The sequence below is a fragment of the Tinamus guttatus genome, unplaced genomic scaffold (genome assembly GCF_059628265.1).
Source record: "Tinamus guttatus ecotype Peru unplaced genomic scaffold, ASM5962826v1 Tinamus_guttatus_pri_ptg000115l, whole genome shotgun sequence".
In the NCBI taxonomy this organism is placed as follows: domain Eukaryota; kingdom Metazoa; phylum Chordata; class Aves; order Tinamiformes; family Tinamidae; genus Tinamus; species Tinamus guttatus.
Genome location: NW_028288649.1, coordinates 6840616 through 6866355, shown reverse-complemented (window position 1 = coordinate 6866355; position 25740 = coordinate 6840616). Strand labels below are relative to the sequence as shown.

Below are 25740 nucleotides of genomic sequence, written 5' to 3'. Positions count from 1 at the left end.
CAGTCAAGAATGTTGCTGCAAGAAGGAAGTAAGAGTGAAAGGAAGAAATTGAGCTCTGGATTCATCCAAATATATGTCATGCACATCATACAAGTGTTGTGCTTCCCATAGAGGGTCTTTGCTACTTGGCTTCTAGATCCCAAAACAGAAAGCACCACTGGGAAGATTGAAAGAAGGTTTGCTGCAGGGGGAGAAAGTTAGACCCTAGTAACCTAGGTCAAAATGTCATTGAGCTCTTGTGAGGAAGTTACATGGAAAGTCAGCTCATTCTGACCGAGATGGGATGCCTAAGCAATAAAAGAAAATCTGAGAACAGTAGTATACAGTTTCAGAAAACAAGCATCACAGGTATTCACAACTAATATTGCAGAAGCCAGGGCAGCAATACTTGGAGAACCACTGCTGTGAAAAGTCACAGGGAGAATTTCAGCATTTCAGGTTGATTTCCTGAGGTTTCTTGGTCTCCAACAGATAAAGTAGTGTGAAGCTGTCCCTTGAATGGCAAATATTTCAGAGTCAAGTTTAGCTACAATGTATCAGTTTTCAAAAACTGTTTTTTAGGGGTTCACACTAATCACTTAAAAACGAAATAGAGCAGTGCTATAGGAATTTTGCAGTGTGAGAGTGGGAAAAGAGTTGGGAATATCTGCCAGAAGGAAATGAGATCAGATGATGGGTAACTTCTAGTGCTGTCGGAGGAATTTACTATTTTTTACCTTACAACTCAGTTCCTCTTGGGGAAAAAATAAGAAAAACTGCCACAGTAATGTGATCTATTGAAAGAGGAGTGTAAGTTAGAAGTAATAAAAAGCTATTTGTATAGTTTTTTTTTTTTTTATTAACCCTGGGGATAGATCAGAGTCCATGGGGGGGTGGGAGGGTTTTTTTCTGAGATTTTCTTGTTTTTCTCCTGAACTTTCTTCATGTAGGAAGAGGACCTGGGTTTCAACTTCTTAAGGTTATGTGGCAGCAAGCAGTGTTGCAGATTCTTGAGCAGTGGGTTGTGTACAGTTCCCTTGCAGGTCCTCCTTTTCCTCCTTTTTTCTTTCTTTCTTTTTTTTTTTCCTCCATAGATTTTAAAGAAAAATACTATCAGAATTAATTTTGTGGTATTAGGCAAAACTATAATTTTAATTCTTTTCCCTGAATAGAGTTCATCCTTTGGAAAATGAGGCTTGTGGAAGTTGCATGGAAGCTAGAGGTGCAAATTGAATATTTCTGGTGCAATTTTCATCATCAAATAGATGAGCAAGACCGAAATTCATGCCCCTGTTAAGAAAGAGGCAGTAGCATCAGTTTGGTTATTTTGTTATGCTCTTTTAATATACATTGGAAGGAAAGCAAGGCACAGGAAGTCAAGCTTAAGTAGTTTTGAGAACAGGCAAATTTATCATCTCTTTGTGAAATTATTCCCAGAATAAATTTGGCTTGTTAGGGCACAGGAATGGGTGTTAATCAAAGTAAATAGGCTGTGCTCTTTATGCTATAAACAATTACAAGCTATGAATATAAGCTGTGTAATTAAGCAGTCAAAACTCCAGAGATTTGGTTTGTGTGCTACAGAGTGTGCGCACGTGTGTGAAATTGTGCTGTTTACACCGAGGGCATAGGTGCTCATTTAACTTGTTCCCAATATAAGATTTTTTTTCTGATTTATGTTGATTCTGTTTGAACAACTCCTCTGTTAACATATCTTTGTTTCATTTTGTCTTTAGGAAATTGTGGTGAATGCACTGGCAGCATAGGCAACAAAGCTATTCTACAGTATGGGTCTTCACAATTTCCTTGATCATGCTGGGTTCATATCTGTCCCTATAGGGAGCCCATATACATTCAGTAGGTCTCTGCATGAGCACGGGGGTCCATCTGTATACAGTCCATTGCCTTAGCCTGCAGCTATACCACCTAGAGCTGTGAGCTGATCAGGGCTAATAATCCAAGCAGTGACAGGCTGTCCAGCATGTGTGCAGGAGAATCCCGGGGATACCCCCCCAAGGATTTAAGAAAGAAAGGAAAAAAAGAAAAAAGAAAAGGTTTTGTTAACTCAAGAGGTGATACTGCTACTCTAGCATGGTTAAGTGGGTGACTCATAACAGCACTCGTTTTAAGATGTTGTAGTACCTTAAGGGTGAAATAAAAATGAAAATGTTTGGATTCAGTAATTTTTAATAACAATTCAAGTGTTGAGCCTGGTCATGTTTCACTTTCTCTGAATTTACATTTATCTCATTTTTAGACTGTTGCATTATTGTTGTAGTGACTGTTACATATATCGAGAATTTAATACTTCATAGTTGCAGATTTCATGTATAAAATTTTCAATCACTTTTCTAGTGAAAGATGCTATAAAAGGAGTGTTGTTTAAAGGGTAGACATGCTTTCTGCAACACATATATGTTTTTCCAGTGACCATTAGATAAACACATCTGTGTTAATATCCATGAAATGTGTGTGTAATTGTATACTGGGAATGTATGTGTGTGTGTGTCATTTTGTGCTATGATAGGAGGATTATGTAAGTAAAATTTTCTTCCTTAAGTAGCATGAGAAACCATTGTCATATGGTAGTTTTTCAGTGCATTTATACAGACAGTGGTGCTTGATTTGATTCAGAATTGGATTAAGATTCACATATTCCTGCATCAGTATGTGCTGTCAAAGTGAAGGAGGAGCCATCCATTGCTTTTATAAAATGATTTCTTGAGTGAGGTGCTTTCCTTTTAAATAGCTCTTCAAGTTTTTGGCCGTAATTTCCAGTTACAAAATTTTAATTTCAAGTAAATTTCTTCTTCATCGCAAACTTCAGGAACCTGAAGTTAGCATTTTTCATTGAAAGGGTTATATTTAGCTTACCAAAATTTACCTAGTTTGATCTAGTCCCCACACCCTCTGTTTCCCATGTCTCCGCTATGCTCTGTGCAGAGTGCTTGGGTTCCTCGTGATCATATAGACAGAAATGTTTGTTGTGTTTCTTAGGATTACATACTTGGGAGTTCAGAGTTAAAATTCCTTTGACTTTTAGCCTGATGGGTTTAGGTACAGAGGACTCTTGAACAGAAATACACAAATGATAATGCTTCATACACTAAGTGTAGTGCACTCAGTGTAATTTGGATTGCTTGGAAAGCAAACCCAGAAGTGGCTAGGTGACCTTTACAGGTTATGGGTTTGGGCTTGGAAGAAGCCTTCTGAAGTTGAGATCCAAGAGAAGAAGGTGCTCAGATCATTGTGTTAGTCATCAAACTTTGCCTTTTGTTTATTTGTTCTGTTGTAAAGTAACATCCATAGCTTTTTTGCTGGGAGAAGAATCTTGCTCTGGTGACAAGGGATTTTAGCATTCAGTTCACACCTAAGTTTGTTTCTCCTGAAGTTAAGTACTAGTCCTGATACTGTCCAGTGTCTAATACTGATGCACAATCTGGGTTTGAGCTTTTCAAGGCAGTAAGAATGACTTGCAGATGACATCTGTAACTTTGACTCATCTGTAAAGTTCCCAGGATTCAGTTAGCTGAATGTATAGCTGACTTGTATGTAATTTCCAGGGTAAATAATGTATAATTTTACCATTAGGAAATCAGTGAAGTTACAGAAACAATTTGAATATTTGAAGACCTGATCCTGTTGGTGATTTGAAGATGAGAATGTGGTCATTTCTCATTTGAGACCTGTCATGGGAGCAATCTGCTTGCTTGACCAAAGAGACAAGGTTTTTATTTTTAGTTTTTTTTTTTTCCTGCTGTTTTTCATTTCTATTGAAGGGAAACAAAAGAAAGATGTGTCTGTGATGAAAGAAAGATGAACTGTGCTGTCTTGAGGACCTTTCCTGGAACAAATTGTTATGGTGATTCTGTTATCCTTAGAAAGTGTACAGTTAAAACAACTATGGATTCAAATGGATAACAAAGCTCTTAAGCTACTTTGCAGTGCTTTAAAAGACGGGTTGGAAAGTGTGGCTGGAAAAAGACATTTCTAAGCCGCCTTCCTCCTCCCATCCTTCAGTTTCTCCATTAGCTCTCTTCTCCTCAGGGCTCATGTTGATACTTAGTGAAAATGATGGGATGCAACACTACTGCAGGCTCCCCTACAGTAGAGCATGGCCAGTGTCAACCAGAGTTTCCATAACGTGCAGTTACTCAACAGTCCTGTCACTGACATTGTTTCTGTCCCTGTAGGGGCCACCTGCTCTAGACCATGACCCTTACACCTGACACATCAAGGCCCATATAAACAAAGCAATTCTAGTGATTGAACTGCACTGGATGCTGCCCATTTAAATGCCTGAAAATGCTTTTGGTATTTCTTCTTCCAAAGAAAAAAAATCCATCTTGTTACGCTGTCTTATCAGAAGTGCAGATACAAAAATGTATGGCATACTTGGGAAATTTCAGTTTGATGTTACTGAGTTATGGGTGAATATTGCTCGCTTCCTTTATCATACAGGCCAAGTTCTGTTCATTGATGCAAAACTTCACATCATGTTGGGACAAATTAATCTCTGGGTACCTACGATCATGGTTCTGTGTTTGACACTGGCAGGTGCAAGGAATAGTAGCAGTGGGAAATTATTATGTGACATCTCACTTTTAAAACATTTTGATCAGTCATTTTGCTTGAAGTAAATCTAAATTAAATAACATGATGCATAACTGATTTTTGATCACCGACTTTGTTTCACGGTAAAAGTACAGCCTTGTCTTTTTTATGTGCATACTTTAGAAATGTACAGTAATATCATGCTTTTCTGATCCAATCAAAAAAAATAAAAATAACTGATGAAAACTGATGAGCTTTTTTTTCTGTTAAGCTACTGTAATCAAAACACCTTCACTGTGCCTGTATACACGCTGTTCAATTTGATGTAAAGCCTGAGAGTCTATGTTGGAGGAATCAAGAGATTTTGAGACTGTCATGACCTTTTTTTTTGAGTGTGAAGAAAGCATTCTGCCTTACTACTTGCAGCTTAATTTTGGAGAGGATGGTAAACATAATTCAAGAATGTAATTTCAGCAAAACTGCAGGTAGAGAAGGGGGGTGGGGATTTGATCCTCTGCCGCTGTAATTGTTATCTGTATCTTAAAATATTTACAGTAATGTTTGATGGCACCACAACCCTGCATGAAGCTGTTGAGATTACTGCTATGCAGTTGTTGTCCATTATTTAAATTATTCTACATGCTTTGATAGTGTTCAACTGAATCTGGTACTAGTCAGAGATTACTAGATGTTATTTCTTGGTTAGTGTTCCCAGGAGTAAGATGCATTTTCATATAATGTTCTTATGCACAGTAGCTTTTGTTTGGGAGTAGTAGTGTGTTTCTATGTACTTTCAATGAACATTTGCTCTCATCACATTTAACTACGTGAATTAATACAGTCTCTAGAGGGATTATGGTATATTGAGCTTTGCTCCAGCTAACTATGTAGAGAGCACAGCTACATGAAAATTAAAATTTTGAGAAATGAGATCCAGATCTCTTGTGATTTTTTTTTTTAATGATACTTCCAGCATTAACTCCCTTAAGCTAATAAAGGAAATTTTATAGAAAAGAAAAGAAGAACATATCGTGTGCTTGGTGATGGAAATGTTAAGTATCATAACTAGTGTTAGAACTTCCAAGAATATATGGACGGAACTTACCCTCCACAAACAGGATGTATTAGATATATATCTTTTTCTTCTATGCCATTTCAACCCAGCTGATCACAAGAAATGGGTCAGGCTGCTAGCTTTACCACTGCAACTTAGTTGTATTTTTTTTTATTAGGGAATGGAACAGCTTTTACAAGGACAAAGAGAAATGAAATCACTTTCAGTGAAAGAAAGAGGCCTCATTATAGCCACCAACAGCAGTTATTGACAGCTACACTTCCTATTAACAAGGAGCATTTAGGAGTTTGGCTGTTGGATCTTTGGACTTGATCTAATTTGCTAGCATTAATTAGTTTCTTTTGAGCACAGACACTTGGTGCTCACAGCTATAGATTTGGAGGGCTAATTAGGACAGAAAATTGAACAGAATGGGGTAAGGCATTAACCTTCAACCATTACCAGCTGGGGCTCTGATAAAGACCACAGAGTCCAAATGCTCCTATTCATGCAAAGAGTACTCTAATGAATATCAATTTCAGCCAGGTTGCCATATCCTACAAGAACTGTCTTAATTTTTATTCTCTTACCTGTTAGAGATAATTATTACAAGTCTTAAAATACAATATTGGTAGTTCAGTGCTCATAGATGATAGTCTTGGTGTTAAGTTATATGTGTTCTGTCTACTCTTTCATTTTATTTTTCTCAAGTTAGAGATTATATTGATTTCTGATTAGGAACCTGAGTCTCAAATTGTTTTCCTCATCCAGTATAAATATATTAACTTAGCATAGAGTAATTACAGAAATTTAATAAATACTGGTGTAAACAGAGGAGGCATGCATGTTTCTGTGCAGGACATGGGCAGCAATATCTGTGACAAGAACAAGGACCACCTGAAGACTGAGTAGTGGGATAGTTTCTTCTACAGTTGCTGTGAGGATGTGTAGAAGTACCATGTTGTAGTGTTGGTGATCCATTTTAAGGAGGAAAGCTGTTCTTTCAGACCCTGGACTGATAGTATTTTAACATTTGCAGAATGGAAGCAATTCTTTAATCAAGATTAAAGTAGTAAGAAAGGTGAAAGTCTGCCTTTGTCCTTCTGTACCATTTTTTGGACCACTGAAGTGCTGGGCTTGGACTTGCAGTCCAAGTCCTCTTCACTGGACTTGCTGGTTCCACGCTGTGGGCTCCTGGTGAGGTTCATCTGGTATAAGCTGGGGAGATGGAGAGACCCAGGTGTACAGGTAACCGCTGGTCAGAAGCCGTCTCGTGGTATTTCAGTCAGTCTCTAGGGAACCCTCTTGCTGTGTGTCAGTGAGGTTCTTTGTTGTCCTCTTTCCCTGATAAAAGGCAGGAGAGTGTGAGGTTGTTTCAGCCCCTTCTCAAGATGAAGTTCTTTTCTAAGAAGTTATTTACAATAGGTGTTGATTCTCGTATTTTTCTTTCTTGAAGACACCTTCTGACACCTGTCAATCATTTTTATACTTTATACCAAGTATACCGTAAGGTATGCTGTGGAGTTTTTTAATCATTGTAGCTTGTCTAACAGTATTGTAGATAGCTGTGCATAGCAATGTACTGTCAATGGAAATACAACATGTGACTTAGAGTAACCGTTATTTTAACTGCATGGCCTTAATGATGTATAAAGTAGTTTAACAGTTTTGAATTATAATCCCCTCCTGGATGCTGCATTCGACAGTAATAGAGTTAGCCACTTTTGGAAATCACTCTAATACTTTAAGAGGTCATACCACATTGCCTATGCATGTGTATAAATATTTATATGCTATATGAATTATGAACATTACCCTGGGGTTGCATTTGCACAGAAAATAGGTTATTTTTCAACTATTGAAGTCAAAATGGTTTGTGTAGATATGATTAAGCTCAGCAGTGAAAAATGTGGCTTACCTTTGGTCAAAAAACATCTACTGTATGTTCAGAACTACAGACCAATAAGTAGTGAGCTTTTGGATAGCCTGCAGGCAATGTTTTGACCTCATAAAAGCATAAATGATATTCAGGGGAAGGCAACAGGGCAAAGATTCTGTCTGTCATTCTTGTTCACTAGAGAACCCGTGAAGTTGACAAGTTCATTTGCCAAAGATGACTGCTCATCCTGTCCCTTTGAGTGAGGAAAATTAAAACATTAATTCCAGTTTAGCCAAGAATAATAGTTGCAATTGCAAATGGATATTTTATGCTTTTGAGGCAGTACCTTACGAGAATTGTGATTTTAGTCTCTATTATTTCCTGTGGACTGACATCCTTGGAAAATGATGCTTGTTGAATGTGTCTTGGCATGGACCCTCATAAGGGTCAACCGAGAGGGCTGCAACGACAGACCTGACCAAGCAGTACAGAAAAGCAAGTTAAAGCAGAAGCAAATAAGCAGTCTTAACAAGATGTGTTGTTTTACGTGTTTCTTAATACTTCTGACATTTGGGAAGTATTTGGAAATAATAGAATACGTCTACTGAAATTTCAAATTTTTAAGTGGAAAGCATGTTGTCTGTTGCTGAATATCACCTCATTCTTGCATATGATTGTTTTAATGGCGACACAGTTCCCTTTTCCCCATCTCCAGATTTATGGTTTCTTTTGTATCATAATTGTTTTTCAGTAGCTGTGTGATGCTACATGGAAAAGTAGGAAGGGAAATATGATCTCCAAAGAGTGTACTACAGATGTGATGGTTGACTGAGAGAGAAACGAAGGTTGCAGTAATGAAAGGTCAGTCATAAGACATTTGCAGTCTATTATTATCTCTCTGGGTTTTATTTTAACAGCTTTTCACCTTCCAAAGTAAAGAGAAAAGAATCTTGCAGTAAAGAAGGCTGCCTAAGAGCAAGATAAATGCCTTTAAACAAACTGCAAGTGTATGATGTGAGGTGAGAAGGGTTTTGTGTGAGGAATTAATTGTTACAGAGTTGATCAGAGGATATGAAAAGGGATGGGCAAGGAATACTAGAGCTACAGGGAACACTGGGACTATGGATGACTCTGAAATGTACTGAGTGGGGAGCAAGATATACAACTTAGCTGCTGTGTGTTAGGTGTACTGGAGAGGAACACTCCTGTAAACATTTTTTTTTTTAGTACTTTACACTAGGAAAGAGTGTGAAAGATAATAGTTCGATGGGATAGTAAGTTAGAATGGAAGTTTAAAGTAAAGGGAATTTGATGATGCTATAGAGGAGCAGCTCGTGAGAATTTTTCTTGGTTGGGCATCAGCCATATTGGGAAGGAATTGAAATAATTGTAGGAATTTTGGACTTCAATTATGATAATAAGAGACCTGCCACCTGATGTTTTTCTTTCTCTTCTCTCTTCTTTCAACATAAACTAACTTTTTTTTTAAGCCAGCTGCCTATGAGCCTCCAGGTCAATGACATATTTGAGTTTTTAGATTATCTTCATCATATAAGTAGTCTTTTTCTAAACATTTAATCACTCAGGCTACTAACATGCTTAAATTCATCATTATATTTGCATTAATAGGCTTGAACCTGGACTTGCTTTGTTTCTTCATTGCAGAAGTCTCTTCTTTGCTTTACTATAAATTGAGATACCTAAAGTTCATTGAAAAGTAGTACAAAAATGTGGCTTGAGACGTGATCATACCTGTTGCAGGAGATGGTTCATCTAACCTTTGGCAAATCCTCTTATGGACACCCAGCTTATTTGGCAAAGAAGAGATTTTTGAATACTATTGTTTAAAGACTTTTAGTAACATTACAATTAAAATATAGGAAGTAGGTGGACTGCTTATAGCACATGAGAGTTGAAAGTAAAACACTTAATTGTAATTTAAAGTGATCTAACTGTGCTTTATTGCATTAGCTTCAGTTGAGGAGACTATGAAGCTTGAATGCTCTAGAAAATTGCCCCTCTTGCCCTGTGTTGGTTTCATATGGGCACATGTATCAAGAATAAAAGAAGTTCAGGGCTGGAAAGTACTTTGAAAGGTACCTGGGCAATCATCACCTCCTTAGGCCATCTACAGTATACCTGTAATAGTCCGGTAGTCTGAGTAATGTCACAGCTTCTATAGACAGGCTGTTCCATTATTATTATTATTTTTAAACTATTCAAAGAATGTTTTTGTTTGTTTGTTTTGTAACGCCGCAATTAAAATTTCCAGACTATCTATCAAGTGCTTTATATCCTCAGTGTCATCAATGGAAAAGATTATTCCTTTCCTCTGTGTCTACTCTGCCCGCTGCCTGTTTGTGCTGTTGATTACTCTCATGAAAAGAAGGCAAGTCTGTGTGTGTGTGTGTGCGCGCTTGCATAACACCCCCACGCACGTCTCTATATAGATATCAAGCACAGAACTTGGATTCTATCCTTATTGTATTACTGATTTTTTTCCTATTAAATTTTCAGCATGTCAAGAACCTGTTGAAAGCTCTTGGTCTCCTCCAAAGTACTCCAAAGTACTTCCAGCCATTTCTATCTTACCTATCTGAATACTGTCATGTTCAGAGATAGCTGAATGACACTCAAAATGACTTCTTCAGAATCCTGCTCAGTATAGCCTTGCTGCATGACATTGCCTGTATTAACTGTGTACCTGCTTAATGACAGGGTTTCACAGTCAAATGCTCGGCAGCATGTTTTAAGAGGGAGATTTCCTGTGTTTTTGTGTTGTATCCTGTTTATTATTTACAGGAATTCATCAATACCAATGCATAACTTTTGAAATCTGCGGTTGAAAGAGCAATACTTTTACTCCTCTTCTGTGTTTATCAAAAGAGTTTTTTTTTTTTTTAAAAAAAAAAGGAAGAAAAGAAAGAAAAACAGCCTGGGAGAAAAAGGCTTATTCTGAAATCATCCTGAAAAAACATTTCTACTGATGAGTGTGAGATGGCTTAGGGAGAACGTAGGATGTTTGAGAGTTGTTTTGGGAACACAAAATTTAAAGCACAAAACAAGAACAAACAAACAAAAAACCCAACTTGACATAAATACAAATGCCACTTAAATTTACCGGGTGCTTTCAGGATGAAAAAAATGACATCTAGTAGAGAAGAGTGACCACAGTCCGCAACTTCACATATTACACTTTGCCCATTATGTTTTTTCTGCCTTTGGGGTGGTGATTTTCTACAGTGAATCTGACAGCCCAGTCAAAGTAATTCATAAGGCCAATGATGAAAAGTACTCTTTATTTTTTATGGTGTAAAGAATCTTTGTCATTACTCATCTGTCCTGATTTTTTTTCCTCTTGTTTCTTTGCTTTATGTTTCTAGTTTTTTGTGTGTGTTCTTTTCTTTTTCTTTCTTTTTTTTTTTTTAATCAGGCTTCCTAATGTATATGAACTCTCTGCGGGGTGTGCCTTCTGTTCATCGTTTAAGAACAAATATGTAGGGAAAAGCATACTCTGTTCCAAACACGGCTCAAGGAACTGAGATCTTAAACACAGAAGAAATATCTGTTAGGAGACTTGCCCAACTTTTAATTGTTACAGAATACCCACCCAGGATATGGTTATCCAGTAATAACCTGGACAAGACTGTGCTTTGCTTGTGTGCCATCCTGTTTCATGCCCCTGCACTGCAGCCTGCACAAAGATCCAGTCCTGTTGCACCTTTCGTATGAACTGTCCCTTCTGCTTCTCTGCAGACTGCTGAGCAGCTCAATGAGGAGAGTATTTGAAAGTGAAGGGCAGCACAATGGAGAAAGCAGGGAAGTGAGAGCAAATACAACAGGGAAAGCAGATAGCAGCTAGTGGAGACAAATAAGCAAATACCTCCTGTGTGGAAGTTCAGGATTAATATTTTCTGTGTTATAATACTGATGCATATTCTTATATTATTTTAAGGTATCATTACCTTAGCGTCGGCTTCAGCATATATCTAGTTAATGAATGGAAACTTACTACTGTTTTCCATAAAATATAAAAAATAGGAATTTAAGAGAATATGTACTGTTTTGAGCTACATAGCCAGAGATTTAAAGATCAGTGTCTTAAAAAAAAAAAAGAAACAACAAAAAAAACACCTCAAAGTTTCTGTGGTGTCTCTAATGGCATCTAGCTAGTATCTGAAGTTCATTTTTTTTTATATTAATTACCTCTAATGATGCTTCATTACTGTTGAACGACAATACTACTGAATGGCTCTCCAGCCACCTCTTTGGGCAGCGTTGTCACACAAGTGTCCTTATTGGGTTCTTATGGAAACTATCTGTGATGTAACTTCTTAGAAAATAAAGAATATCTACTTGTTGATGTGCTGGATTTTTTTATTTTATACATTTATAACAGCTCAAGAAAGTTTAACGTCATTTGGGGATTGAGGGGAATGGTGTGAAGAAGACTCTCCCTGCTTCAGCAAAGACTGTTATGTAGGTTGATTTTGATATATGTTAGTTATTCAGAGCTCTGAAAATTCATAAATTTTAAAAACAGAATATTAGTTAAAATATTGAATTAGAATATAACTAGAATAGTGTTAGGTTTTCTTGTTTGTTGGGGGAATCAGTATCAACTCTGCCATCAAGTTCATGTAATGCTAGTTAGCAACTGTGCTTGCGCTTCAGAGAAACGCTGAGTGCTGGGCAGAGACCAGGCCTGTGAATGACACACCAGCAGAGCGGTCTCGCACTGCTCTAGGAGCACCTTGCCTGGGCTCGTACCTTTCTTCTAGCTGTGTTCTCCCAGTGGACTAATAAATTGTATTAATATTTTTTCTCCCCTTTTCCTCTTCTATTTAAGTGCCAATTCAGGAAAGTTTGGCACGTGGCTTTTTTTTCCTCAATGCAGACTTAAGATCTGGCCCTGCTCATCCCCGTGGCCCTGCTCATCCCCGCTCTGCTAGTGCTTGATTTGCAAGGAGGGCTGGGTCTGCCTGAAAAATAACTTAGCCTCCCTAATCAGGGTGGCAGGAGAGAATGCCTGCAAGTGTACTAATTTAGCATTTACATTAAAAGTACATTTTACATTAAGATATTTCATCTTCTTTTAGATGCTTTTCAAGTAAACAGTAAATTTGTGACTATACTTACTGTATGTGAAGCTGGTAGAATTCCCTAGTTTCAAATGTATTTTAGCATCTTGACAAATGTCTTGAAGTTTAATTACAAGGCCAGTCTGCAAAAACTTAGATTCTACCATATGTGGTATGGACATCTGCATGAAAAGATACTGTAATAGCCAGTGTTTCATGTGTTCAGATCCTAACTGATGGCACACTAGCTTATTCCTTGTGCAGGTTTTGCAGTAACAGTTCCCCAGTTCCTCTAGTTTTCTATTGCTCAGCTCTCTAAGAGATAACCATCTTTTAGTGTATTAAATCCATAGCAGTCCGAGGTGGTGAATCTGAAAAAGAAATACATTGAGCTTTGCAATCACTTTTCAGAATTCCTTTAACATATTTCAGGTTGCTCCCCCATTGCATGGGACTCCCATGACTTGGCAGTGCATCCTTGAACAATGTGGAGATACCTGCAGGTCCCTTCAAATGCAGCAGGGCCTTCCAGCTCCCACCAGCATTTGGCGAAAGGTGGTCTTGAAACAGTGACCTGTTGCTTTATTGCAGATAAGACTGGACCCAGGAGTTGCTAATCACTGTAAAATTTGAGGAGGATTTCAGGAACTGAAAGTTTTTGACTGAAAGTTTATGGTCTAGATTAATTTCTGTGGATTTATTTTTTATTTTTTTAACTTTCATATCTAGCAAAAGACCTAGACTTCCCTTTAAGAAAAGCAAAAAATGGAGTAATTTGGCATATTTCCTGTTTCATCATTTTTTCTCTTTACTTGATATATCCCAAATACTTGATATATAAGACTGCAGTACAAAGTATACAGGGGAAACAAGGCAAATAGTCCCAACACTATAAATTCTCATTCAGAAATCCAAGACTTGCAAGCAGTCTGCTGCACAAGAAAACAGATGCTATGCAATAAATTAATACTAAGCTGTATAATAAGTAAGATTTATTATTAAAGGTCTTTAGTGCAAAGACAGTGAGTTCAGACTTTCAAATGCTTGTTTTCTTTCTTTGCTTTAATGAGGCCTTTGCGTGTGTTTTCTTTTGTTGTTGTCTTTTGCACACGTTTGAGCTTTGTTGGGTTGAGAACCCAATCTCTGGTTGGGCAGTGATGATTAACCTACACTAAATAGGCAGCAGTAATGTGATTTGAGAATAAAAAGCTTTCATTTCTTTTAAATGAGGGGGAAAAAAAAGGGTCGAAGGAAATAGTTTACATAATCTGTAAACTAGTTAAGGAGCTGAATATTTATGCAGGTTGAAATTGCAGCTTAGTTGCCCTCTAGGGGTTTTACATTAATACAGCATATGCTAGCTTTTGGGTGTTTTTTCTTTTTCCTTCAGAATCAGGTGGAAGAAAGCTGTGGAAAAACTTACATACTGAAGAATCTGTTGCTGGTGGAGGCACGTGTGCCCGCGCATTCAGAGTGGAAAGCTCCTTTACTCCAGAAACCTGGATAAGGGAGAAAAGATTTGGGGCCAGATTCTGATCCTGTCATTGCAGACCAGCAGCCAAGCTACCCAGGTTCATCCCCTTGTAGCACTCAGCTGTCCCAGCCATGGATGGTGCTCCCGTAAGAGTGAATATGTCTCACAGAGCCAGTCCTAAGCAGGACAGAAGGCCATGGAGACAGAAGGGCAAGTGGAGATGCAGGGTGCTGCTGAGGAAGCCGTGGAAGCAGTAAGATCCTGGTTTTCTGTTTGTATCCCAGACACTAAATCCTGCTGCTGTTTGAATTTTGCGTCGCCTCGGCTTCTACTGACTAATACAGAGGGGTCATCTCTCCCATCTTGTCTTACTGCATCTTGAACAGCATTTACTGGATCCTGTGATTGAACTTGCTAGAACTTCTGTTTCTTCTGTCAGTGCTAGAGACCTTGTCTTGTTGCCTAGTGAATGGTTAACAGAATGGGCTTTTATGGTATTTCATGGGAGGAATCACACCATGGGAAGACACGAGACTAGAGTGGATTCTAAACCAAAGCTGTGTTATTTCTTCTTGTCTACGCTTTTAATGTACCTCCTTTTCTAAACATAGAAAAGTCCTTGAATAGCGCCTGGCTAACGTGTTGCTGTTGAAGAACAAAGGTAGAGTAGTACCTCTTGCTCCAAAGCAGCCTTGGATGTGCCACACTAGTAACATCTCCTTAGCAGGCCCAGCATGTGGAAAATGGGCATGGCTGGTGGAGCGTCCTGACCGGGCCCACCAGCGATGCCGTTTGCTCAACGGCCAATGCTAGAGCTTCAGCTCCTGCAGTACAGGAACGCCTGTGAGCAAGTCTGTGTTGGTCACACCTCAAGGGCTCAGAGCCCTGCAGGACTCGGCGTGTGGGGAGCTTTCCAGGCCCATAAAAATATCCTGTTTTCTACTGCTTGCTTGTTCAAAATGTTGGTTGTGCAGTGTTGAAGGATTTCAAGTGGAGGCTGGACTGGTATTCAGTCTTTTTTAATTACTTGGTTATCTTAATCGGTTTATTTAAAACTGCTTAAAAAGTTCAGAATTTACAGTCCAGAACAGAGACGCAGGATATGATGAGCACCGGGTGGACACACTGTGGCCGTTCCGCTGGTGCTGGAAGGTTGGGAAGGGCTCTGGGAAGGACTGTGGCCTCCTCCTGTAAAGGCGGGTGCGTGCGTTCATGTTCAGGCTGCACCCTTGCTGGGACAGCCCACAGGCCGCAGAACTTGGTCCCTCTTCTCTCACTTTCCCTCCCTGCTGCCTGCAGCAGCAGCGCTCAGCTCCATTTCACTGCTGCTTGAAGGGCATTTGGTTCCCTTGGCAGAGGGAGGGGAAATAAAAGTATTTCTGTGGTTGAACTTTGAGTAAAAACATCTTAGTGTTGGAAATAGAGTGACTTGAGCGGAGTAAAAAATAAATGAACATGCAACAAGGCCCGGGAGCTGGCGTCATGGTGGAGGCCGAGCTGTGTTCAGTGAGAGACCTGCTCTATCTCCACCGCGTGGTGCGAAGCCGTCACTGCTTCTCCAGTCCCTCTGCCTTTTGCGCCTGCACTTGCTCCGCTTGGGAGTTCAACTCAGGAGCCGGGCGCTATGGGGTCGGGGTGTGGGGTTTTTTTCTGTTTTAATCATCTGTTCTGTTCGCGTCTCAGCTGTCCCTGAGTGGCCCGGCTGCTCCCAAAGGAGGAGCAGCAGCAGCATGAGCTGGAGGTGCTTGTTTATATAGAAGCAGGCAGTGACAGACAGTAGCCATGGGGGAACTTGCATTTGTTCCACTTCTGCCTCTTCCAGCGCCTGGTTCGGTAACACTTGATGTCAGAGATACTTACGGCAGGATGGCAAGAGAATTGCATCGAGTCACTCTTAAAGGCAGCAGTTTTAAAAACAGTGTGGTCTGGCTGGGGAGCGGTGCTTAGTGCGGTGCATGTGCCTGACAGGAACGTTCATAAGGCAGATATTTGGGGGAAAGCAATCCTGAATTACCCAAGTGAACTGTATTGCAGCAGTGTGCTTACCTTGCTTACAAGAACCTTTCCTTTTGTAATTCCAGAGAAAAGAGAGCTCGTCTGCTTGCCCTGACAAATCTGCATGAGCAGCCCAGCAATTTTTCATCTTTGAGCACTTAAATCTGCCTCACCTGAGAAAGTGCAGTCACTGGGAAGCCTTATTCCTAATAGTTATTGCCTTGCTGTTCGTCCTCCTGTATCTGAGGACGTGACCCTCTCTTGGTACTGCTGCGCTCCGGGTGCCTTTCCCAGTCAGTGGCAGGAGGATTTGCTTGTTGAAGTCTGAGCTCTTTTGAAATTCCAGTCCAGCAAACTACTAACAAATGCTAAATGATGGTGGCTGCCACGACATTTTATCAGCATTCAGCAGTAGCCAAGAAAGCACTATCTGACATTTTAAGGTGTAAGGTTTTTCAGAAATCTATTCTGGCTATGTGATTACTTAGGAAAAAATTTCCCCTAGTCAAGTTTCATTTGTGAATTCAGAGTTCTTACCGAGCTGAAAACTTTAACCTTTCCACCCGCCACCCTAAAAAAGCAGTTTGATCAGATCTCACGTATCCCTGGTCAGAGTGGAGGACGTCGAGTGGTCAGGGAGGTGACTGGAAAACTGGCTGAGGCTCTGGGCTCGAGGCTGGGATCAGTGGCACAAAGTCAGGCTGAAGGCCAGTCCCCAGCGGTGCAACCCAGCGGCTGCTGCGGGGGGCTAATACTGCCTGCAGATAAGTTTGGGGCTGTTCGCTTAAAGTAAAATACTTATTATTTTTCTTAAACTTGCTGTTTCTCAGTTTCATCGACTGTCTCCTAGTGTTTGTTAGGAAATTAGGAGGAGAAGATCCCAAGTATCTTCTCCTGTGCTGCTGGTTAACTGGGGCAGACAGAAGTGTATCCATACTGTTGCCTGTGGCCGTGCCTCTGGTCAGATTTTCTGCATATACTTCTGGCAAACATTCACAGTTCTCAGACAGTGTGGGTAAATTTTAGACTTTACTGCCCACAGTGAGTCCAGGGAGGGGAGCTTCCCCAGTGCAATCCTTGTCATCCTATGGGAATGGTACCGTGTCCTCCTCATGCACTGCTTTCTGGATTTTACTTAGTGCTTGGTGCTTGTGTCTAAAACACTTTTTTTTTTCTTTTTTTTCTCCCAGAAATTCCTTCTCTGATGATTGTTGGGCTCGGAAACAGCAATAAAAACTCATTTTTTTTACATTTCTGTAATAAACACAAAAATAGATTGAAATCTGAATAACGGCATCTGTTTTGAATCAAGTGATGCTGGAGAATCCCTACGTATGTTTTCAGAGTCAACATTGTATTGCGATTAAAGAAAAAACAAACTTTGGATAGCATTTAAAATGGAATGTTTAAATAAGCTGTTGGTTTCCTATATTCATTTGGAAAGCTCCTTGTAAGCTTTAATTTCAGAAGAGAAATCTTCTTGCCATCTGAGAGCAGCTGGTCAAATCCAAAAACTTGTAGTGTATTTCAGAGATGAAAATTTTGAAGGCTGTGGTTTCTAAGCGAAGGTAGATGGCATTGCAACATCGAAGGCGGTGAGAGCAGCAAAACCTTTACAGGAAACCAGGTCATTTCGGAGTTTGCTGATGTTTTCTGAGGGAAAGCCCAAGAGGGGCTGCAGTCTGTGCCCTTGTTCCCAACTAGGACACCGCTCTCTTGTTGCTCTCACGAACAGCCTCCCCAGATGCCCCCTTGGGCCCACTGCTACAGCTGGTTCTGAGACTTTTGGGGCTGCTATTTGAGTTCATGTCAGTCATTCGCGCAACACTGTTTTCTCAGCTCTGGAGCCAGCCTGGATTATTGTTCTGGGAAAAACATCTTTTTTTAGTTAACTCCTCTGCTAATCTCCTGGCATTGCCACTTGTTTATCTACTGTCACAGGGCTTCCCAGAGACACATATGCGAGAGCAAGTTAACAGGATCGTTCTGAAGAAATAATGTTTGGGGTCTGCACAGGTTGCTTTTCCTCTGTGCTGCTTGGGCCTCTTAATTGTTAAGTGATTGCCAGGGAGAAGGGGAGGGTGGCTGGACAGGCAGGGTCTTTCGCAGCTAAGCAATGCTTTTAGGCCACTAGTTTGCAGTAGTAAATTTTGAGAACTTCTGAATAAGAAAGGCAGTCATGGTTTGACACAAATATGCGACACGATTGCCATAGATGGGACTCAAGCAGGCCTTCAGCCAGGCGCAGCTAGGTCGGAAAGGAATTCCAGTCAGTATACGTCTTTTTGGTATTTGTCTGTTTTTTTCACTCTTCATTCCTCCTCTTCTCTTGGAGAGTTGTGTTTTGAAAGGGATCCGAGAAGTTTATGCTTCCAGGTAAAAGCCAGGTTTATGGTGAAGAGGAACATTCACTTGAGAGAGCACTATACCATAATGTAGACTTTGTGGCACCTTTTCCTGAAGCTGCTGTCACTGGCTCCTGAGCAGGACGGGATGCAGAACAAACGGGTCTGATGTCTCATCCAGCCTGTCACTTCCTCATCTTTAATTGTGTGTGTCACCTGGAGCGAAGTCTTCAGATGGCCTTCTAGGAGAGTGGTAACACATTCTACATCCTCAGGCAGCGTGTTTAGAGAAAGCCAGCTTCTAGTTTGCGGGAATATTCCTCCTCCTCTGTGGATCACAGCTGTGCTCTCTGCCTTTTTGACACTTCTCTTGCTGTATGCTCACTTCCCAATCGAGGGGCGAGCGAGTGTCTCTTCAGCGTTTCATACTGGAGAGCAAGATACTCTGTAGTTTGCTGGAGGATCCTCTGCTTGCCTTGTCTGCTCAAAGACGGAGCTGGTTTTCCATACTGACTGGAAAAGAGCAGGGATATCACCAGGAAGGGTGCATGTCCCTTCCCTAAAATTGCCAGATTGCCTCAATCCGCCCTGGCAGGGTGCTGGAGCCCCAAGAGCTCCACAGGAGCAGCTCCGGGGGGGGCTGGTCCTGGCGAGGGAAAAGGAAGCCCTATAGCATTATAGGTATGATATATCGAATGAATATCTGGGCAGACAGAGTAGTTGATCTGATAACAGAGGTTCCCTTGAAAGACTCAAGGTTATTTTATGTCAATTTTCTGTTTGCCCTATATAAGATGCATTTAATTATTTCATGCTATCTCCCTCTATTCAAATTAATCTCTGTCTTATATATATTGTTGCTCAAATTATTCTAATTCTTTAATCAGCTGTGTTATGCATGCCATAGTAGACTGGAATAGGAAAGCCACTCCTGGCATACTGACGATGCATGTATTTTATTTGTTATCGTAATTTAAAAGTAAGATCAGAAATATTGATTTCTACTTGACTGGAGAGATGATTTAGTTTGAATATCAGACTGATCTTAATCAGGTGAGAATTAATTGAGTTGGAGGTATTAGATATTCAGTGATGTTAACTGAACCATGATCAATCTACAGAGCAGCTTCCTTTTGTACGGTGTTAGAAATATCAAATAGCTCCCACTCTACAATGGAAAACAGTCTTGTCATGTTCATTCTCCTACCTCCTTTGGCTCATTAAATGCAGCAGGAATCTGCTCGGTGCATACTGACTAATCTTCAAAGCAACAAGCTAATAAATAACAATTTAATACAAAATTAAAAGCATAACTTTGCCATCAAATATTGCTGATAAAGTTTTGTACCATTTCAGCGTTCTTGTTCACGTGTTACAAGCACAGACTGCAGATTCCTGTGTTACAAGCTCTTCTTCTTTCTAACTAAACTGCATCCTCTTCCTTCCTTCCTTCTTCCTCCAGATCCGTCTTGTTACTTGGGCATTTTTTCTTCACCAAGCAGTAGAGCAGAAAGAATGATCTAACCCTTGGACAATTTTTTTTTTCCTGAGGATAAAAAATATACCATAGGGATAGAATGTAAGCCTACTCTGGATCATGATACAAGCCTTTTTTTCTTTTTCTTTTTTTTTTGTTTTAAGAGTGTGATAGCAATATCATAAGTGTTGAGAAAATATAAATGGTGAGATAACACCTCTGTAGGACTTTCTCTTAAGTAGTAAAATTGTAAAGTCTTTAAATAAACCACAGGCAGACCCGAGAGGATCAATTTTATCTTGATAATAGGGAATATTTCATTTAGTATATGTACAAGAAAACTTAGAAAAATATCTGTTATGATTGATAAATAGTACTTAATGCTATATTCATTGCACAACACTGCAAATATGAATATGAATTAAAAGTGTTAAGTTATTGTTATACTGTTATACTATTGTATATAGTGATCTGCAAAAAAACGAACATTTCCAAAATGGCCCTCATGTTACAGTTCATGTACTAAAAATAATAACAATGAGCCCTTGGCATGGCTGTACCAAAATAATTTCTGTATTGCTGGTTGTGTGGAAGTAGGTCATAAACACTTTTTATCCTTCTCCTGCTTTGTATGTGGAAAGATTTTTATGTTTCTCACCCCAAAATTATATGATATTTTAATAGTTAAAGTGTCAACCATCTATCTAGCCATCAAATAAATTTTCTTTAAAGATACATTTTGTATCTTAAAGCAGTTCTTAATCAACAATCATATGTATTAAAGAAGAGCCAGACATTCAAAGTAATCCTTAATACCCTAACCTGAATAAGTCAGTTTAGGTACATACACCTGACTGATGACTTCTTGTAGATTTTTATTTAAACAAAACAAAACACGCCCCAAAATATCAAAAAAATGTTCGGATAGCTTTGGAAGTGGTTTCAGAACACTCCTAAAATCTCTTTCTGTTGTCCTGCAACATGTGCCGGGACCTACGTGTCCTCCCTCTCTGCGTCCTGCTTTCTCAGGGGGATGAAGTTGAGGTAGGAGACCCGGGAACTGCTTTTCTTTGCTTCTCTGCAGCTGGAGATCCGGAGGCCTCCGGGGACGGGGCCCGAACTGGGCAGCAGTTTTGCTGGGCTGCGAGGCCTGCGCTGCTCTCTGCTCGCAGAGCCCTGCCAGGGGCCTGCCCGCCTCTGCTGCACTGCCCCAGTCGCCAGCCTCCAAATCCACCTCTTCATCTGGGCAAGGCAGACGTTCAGAAGGGTAGTTCCTACCTGGGTAGAATCAGCTGTGTTTTTATTGCTTTTTTTTTCTTTTGATTAAATGAAAAACTTTTGAGGCAGCATTTCAGCTTGTATTTAATATTTCTGGTCCTTGAAACTGTAGGTGAATTTCTAAACATATTATGAAACACTTCAATTCTGAAATGCTAGGAATGATTTTTATCGTTTGAAACATATTTATTTATTTTGTTACAATTCTGCAATGAATTTAATTCTTCAATGACTGAAATTTGCACCTAGTTTTACTTCTCTCTAAGCACCTTTTCTGGTAACTTGCTCGTTGCTAGGGGAAGGAAATCTTTCTTTCCCCATGTGAACTTGTAAAGCCCTGGAAAGCCATCTTCTGGAATGAAAAGAATTGGTTTATGCACAGGATTGGAAAAGACCAACTGTCCCTTTCCAAAATAAGCAGTGAAAGAGCAATTGGTCTTTTTATGACATAGAGTCTCGGGAAACAGGTTCATTCTGCGTGTGACGCCGGGTCCCCTGGAGTTTTAATTTCTGCTCGGAGCTGTTAAAATATTAAAGTACAAAGGGTTTGCAATCAGATCCTGTTGTTTTGTGATACAATATCTCATTATGCACCCTGAAGTTTTGGTCTGCAATATCAACACCGCTTGGGTGAGGAATATGGAGGTGACTCTGATAGTCAGGCTGAGATTAGTTCTCGGTTTGAGACTTTTCTGGAAATATTGCTTTCTGTTTGCGAGGTTATTCTCCCAATCTGTAGTTTTAGTACTCTGTGCAGCTCACCAGTGAGATGCTTTGGTTCACTGAAGAGCTGTAAGCAAGACAGAACATAACTGAAATTAAAACAACACTTTCTCGATTCCCATAAAGCTACTTGTAGACATTTGTAACTAAAGTTTCCTTGCACCACATTCCTTTACATGCCTGTCAAAGGGATTTTAAAGAGCTAGAAACGAGGAGGGAGAAGAATAATTGAGTTTTTTTCCTCATGTGGGGATACCTGGTATGCTGCAGCCAGCTCTTTCCTTTGCTCCTTTGTTCAGCATCAGCAATGTTCAAATATCAGCAGTGTTGAAATCGCAGTGTTGAAGCAGCAGCAGGGCTGAAGCCAGGTGCCTGGGAGCCACCTCCACTCCTCCTGGAGTAGATTTATCCCTTCCTGGTGCCGGTGCTTTCCAGTCGTGCGGCCCGCCGCGGGCAGGGAGCGCATGCGGCTGCAGGCCGCGTTTTGCTCCGGGGGCCATCTCGCCTTTAGCCAAGCAGGGCTGGAGAACTAACGAGTGAGAGGGACCTCCTGGGGTCCTCGGTGGTTTTCTTACTTCGCAGCTTCTGGGAGGGATGATTACTACAAAACAAGAAAACCAGCACCGCACTTAAACATGTGCCTGTGGAGAGCAGAAATCAAACTGTTCACTAGGCAAACTGTAAGCTCACAAAGGCTTCTGATGTTTGGATCTGTTTGATAATTTGTATGACATATTGGTAATATATATGATTTTTATATGAGATGTTGATATGGGGACATTCAATATAAATAGCCTAACAGAAGCAACAAAAAAAAATTTAGATTTTTAGTTCAGTTTTAAGGTGCATTCTTGGATTCGCGGCACAATTTGAAAAGATGAGTCTGTACAGTAAGTTCCTAGAATGGAAGTGATCAAAGAAGTTGTTGCTACTTTTGTAACCATTGCATATCTGATCAACATGAACAAAAAGAGGAAGATGGTTCTGTAAGTTATGCCAAAAACTTGCGTACCAACAGAACAATAAATAGCAATGCAAATACATGCTCAGTTGAATATAGCTATCTTGATTTGCACTTCATAGCATCATTAAGTTCCTGAATTATCATTAAGTTTTGGTGATAGTTAATAGATTAACTCCAAGTTTCACTGAAGATATTCAATAAAATAAAATTTGTTATATCTCCTACCTTTATCTGGTACTAAGTAATGATCAGAAAACCCTAGAAAGAAGAGAAATGGGGAACTCCAGGCAGGAACACAGAAGATCTGACTTTGTTCTTAGCCTGACTTCTGGTTGACCTTGGCCAATTGCCTTTTTCTCTCTGTACCTTTCTTTCTACATCCGTAAAATGCAGATGATGATTGATTACTAATATAGGCTGCTTGTAAGAAAACAGTTTGAGATCTCCTCATAGAGAGCTAATTCTTACCTAGTTCTTTATCATTATTACTAAGCAAAATATCTGTACAGAGTGTGGCAAGCATAAGACATAATTGTGGTTACTCCTAGAGATAAAAATATGCCCTTAACCATGAGTCATCATCCCACCCTCCCAGGTATTTCTCTTTCAGTGCTTCAGGACTTCACACTGAGCACCCCACCTTACCCAACTCTTTGCACTCCCCCTCGGTTCGCCGTGGCAGCCCAGTGTAGTCAGTATGGAGAGCAAGCACCAGAGCTGTGCAGCTGGTTTGCTGCTAAAGTAGCTTCAGAAATCTGTTGTATTAACAACAGCAGCGTATGTGAGAAGCTGTTATGATATGAGGAGCGAATCATAATTAAAATGTGGTTGCTAAACAAGTGACAAAGACCTTACAAACAGCACGAGGCTTGAGGGGAACTTTGATTATGCTCATAATAATAGATCTGGTCAGGAATGTTTTTCGTCTGGATTAAGATACACCCAGGTGGGAATTGTACTAACTGCCATTTTTTTCTAACTAGAGATTTTTTTTTCCCAGCATTTACTAAATGCTGTAAAGAAACTGGTCTTCTGATGGTAGTGAAGTGTCGGAAAGAGAACACAGCACTGAAGGATTGTCTGGTTTCTTAGTAAGTCCCTTTTGATTTTTTTTCTTGTCGTATTTTTTTTTAGCCTACACTTATACAGAAATTAATATAAATCTTGAACCTTCTCTAATGGGTTTTGCAAGCCTTGTGATTTTGGTGTAGCACCCTACCAACCCTACCGAGTAGTAGTTTCTGAAAAGCAAACTTTCTCTTTAGAAAAGAGAATGCTGGTCACATTATTTTCTTCATGAAATTGAGGTGATGGGGATGTGCAGAAGAAGTACCTTTATGCTATGGTAGTGCAAGTTCCTTTTGGTTTTCCTTACAGAACAATCTTCCAAAATTTACTATTTATTCTGAAAAGGGCCTGCAGTTGTAAAAAGCAAAAGCAGCAGCAAGGGAAAGTTATGTTAGATGGTAGGGTGTTCAGCTGGTTCGTGAAAGGTCTCTTCTGAAGTCTTGCTTTGCTCCCTATCCAGCTGAAGTGTTAAATTCTTGAATTTCTTAGTTTGAGAATGGGTTCTAGTGAGTTTGATTTGGGGATTTAGTTAATTAAGTGGAATAATTTGGTGGAATAAGTCTTCTAGCCTCTTATATGCCTTTAAAATAGTGACAACTATTCTTGGGTATTTAGGAGTAGATGTAAAAACACTTGCAGCAAGGCAGAAGTTTCAAATCCAACTGCATAGAAATTGCTGCAGTACTCAGTTTTACTTGTTCATACCTGCAGGCAACTCTGTTTTCTTCTGTTCTATTTTTTTAATCTACCTCAACTAAATACACAGTACTGAAAAAATGCTTAGTGCTTAAAGAATGCTCTTTAAAACAATTGCAAATAAAATTAATTAAACTTCATAATCAAGGACCTATGCCCTTTCAGCTCAAGACATATTCTTGAACCTGTTCCTGTGAAGTTAATAGTACTTACTAGGTTGCATAAATGTCTGTGCACTCCTGCAGATCAACATGCTGAGGAAGCTTATTGCAAATAATAATGTATGATTTAGCTGAACTGAAATTCCAGATTTATTTTCCTCTCTCTATATTACTATTCATTTTTCCATTACCTGGGCTTGAAAAGGTCCATGCCTCAACATGGGGCAAGGTTATGAGAGGATGCAGACCAGCCCATTATTTAGAGCTTAAAAATATACTAACTTTACTGTTGAAGGAAAGCAGATTTGGGTGTGGAAAAGATCAGCTGAATGCTGTTTATGTACTCTCTGCTCCCTCTTCCAAGATGAAAAACATTGTGTCTGTGTCTGTCTTGTAGCTATCATGATCCAGCTTTCTATGAAGAATGCAAAGCAGAATATTTGAAGGAAAGAGAAGAATACAGAGCAACTGGAATTAAGAAGATAAAAAAGAAGCTTCCTTCAAATACGTAGCTGACTCTTACAATGAAGTTTTGAAATTTTACATCCAGCTTTGATTTGGCCAGTTTAAATAGACTTCTTGAATCATCTCCAGCCCCACCATGAAATTTGACTGAAATACACAAAGTAGTATGTATGGAGAATCAAATATCTGAAATTAAAAGCCAAAAACATTTATGTAATTAAAGAAACAAAGCATGCTGTCAGTTTGTGAAATTACAAAGTCTGTCCCTCTCCCTGGGGACTTGAGATTTTTATGATCCTTGTGTTACAGAGAGCATTACTGATTTACATGATATGCGTGATACATAGCAGCCTGCATAACTTAAATAATTCACCCTTAAGTGGTTTTGGCACTGATCACAAATTAGGTATAGCCTAAAATAATTCTGTTTTTCATCTGAAGTAGGGGTATATAGAAACACCAATCAACTGAACTGTCCCTGTAAGGAAGGAGTGTTACAAAAAAGTGTGTTTCCCGCCTGTGAAAGGAGGCCAAGATGATAGTAGAA

General features: G+C 39.7%; 1 protein-coding gene across 1 annotated transcript in view; it reads left to right on the top strand.

The window, feature by feature from the left end:
• CMC1 (C-X9-C motif containing 1) overlaps nt 1–25407 on the top strand; it is a 31247-nt gene extending 5840 nt beyond the window's left edge. The window contains exons 3-4 of the mRNA XM_088521136.1: nt 23804–23894; nt 25126–25407. Coding sequence (XP_088377262.1) covers nt 23804–23894; nt 25126–25240 — 206 coding nt within the window. The 3' untranslated portion in view covers nt 25241–25407. The remainder of the gene's footprint in view (nt 1–23803; nt 23895–25125) is intronic.
• The last annotated feature ends 333 nt before the right edge of the window (nt 25408–25740 follow it).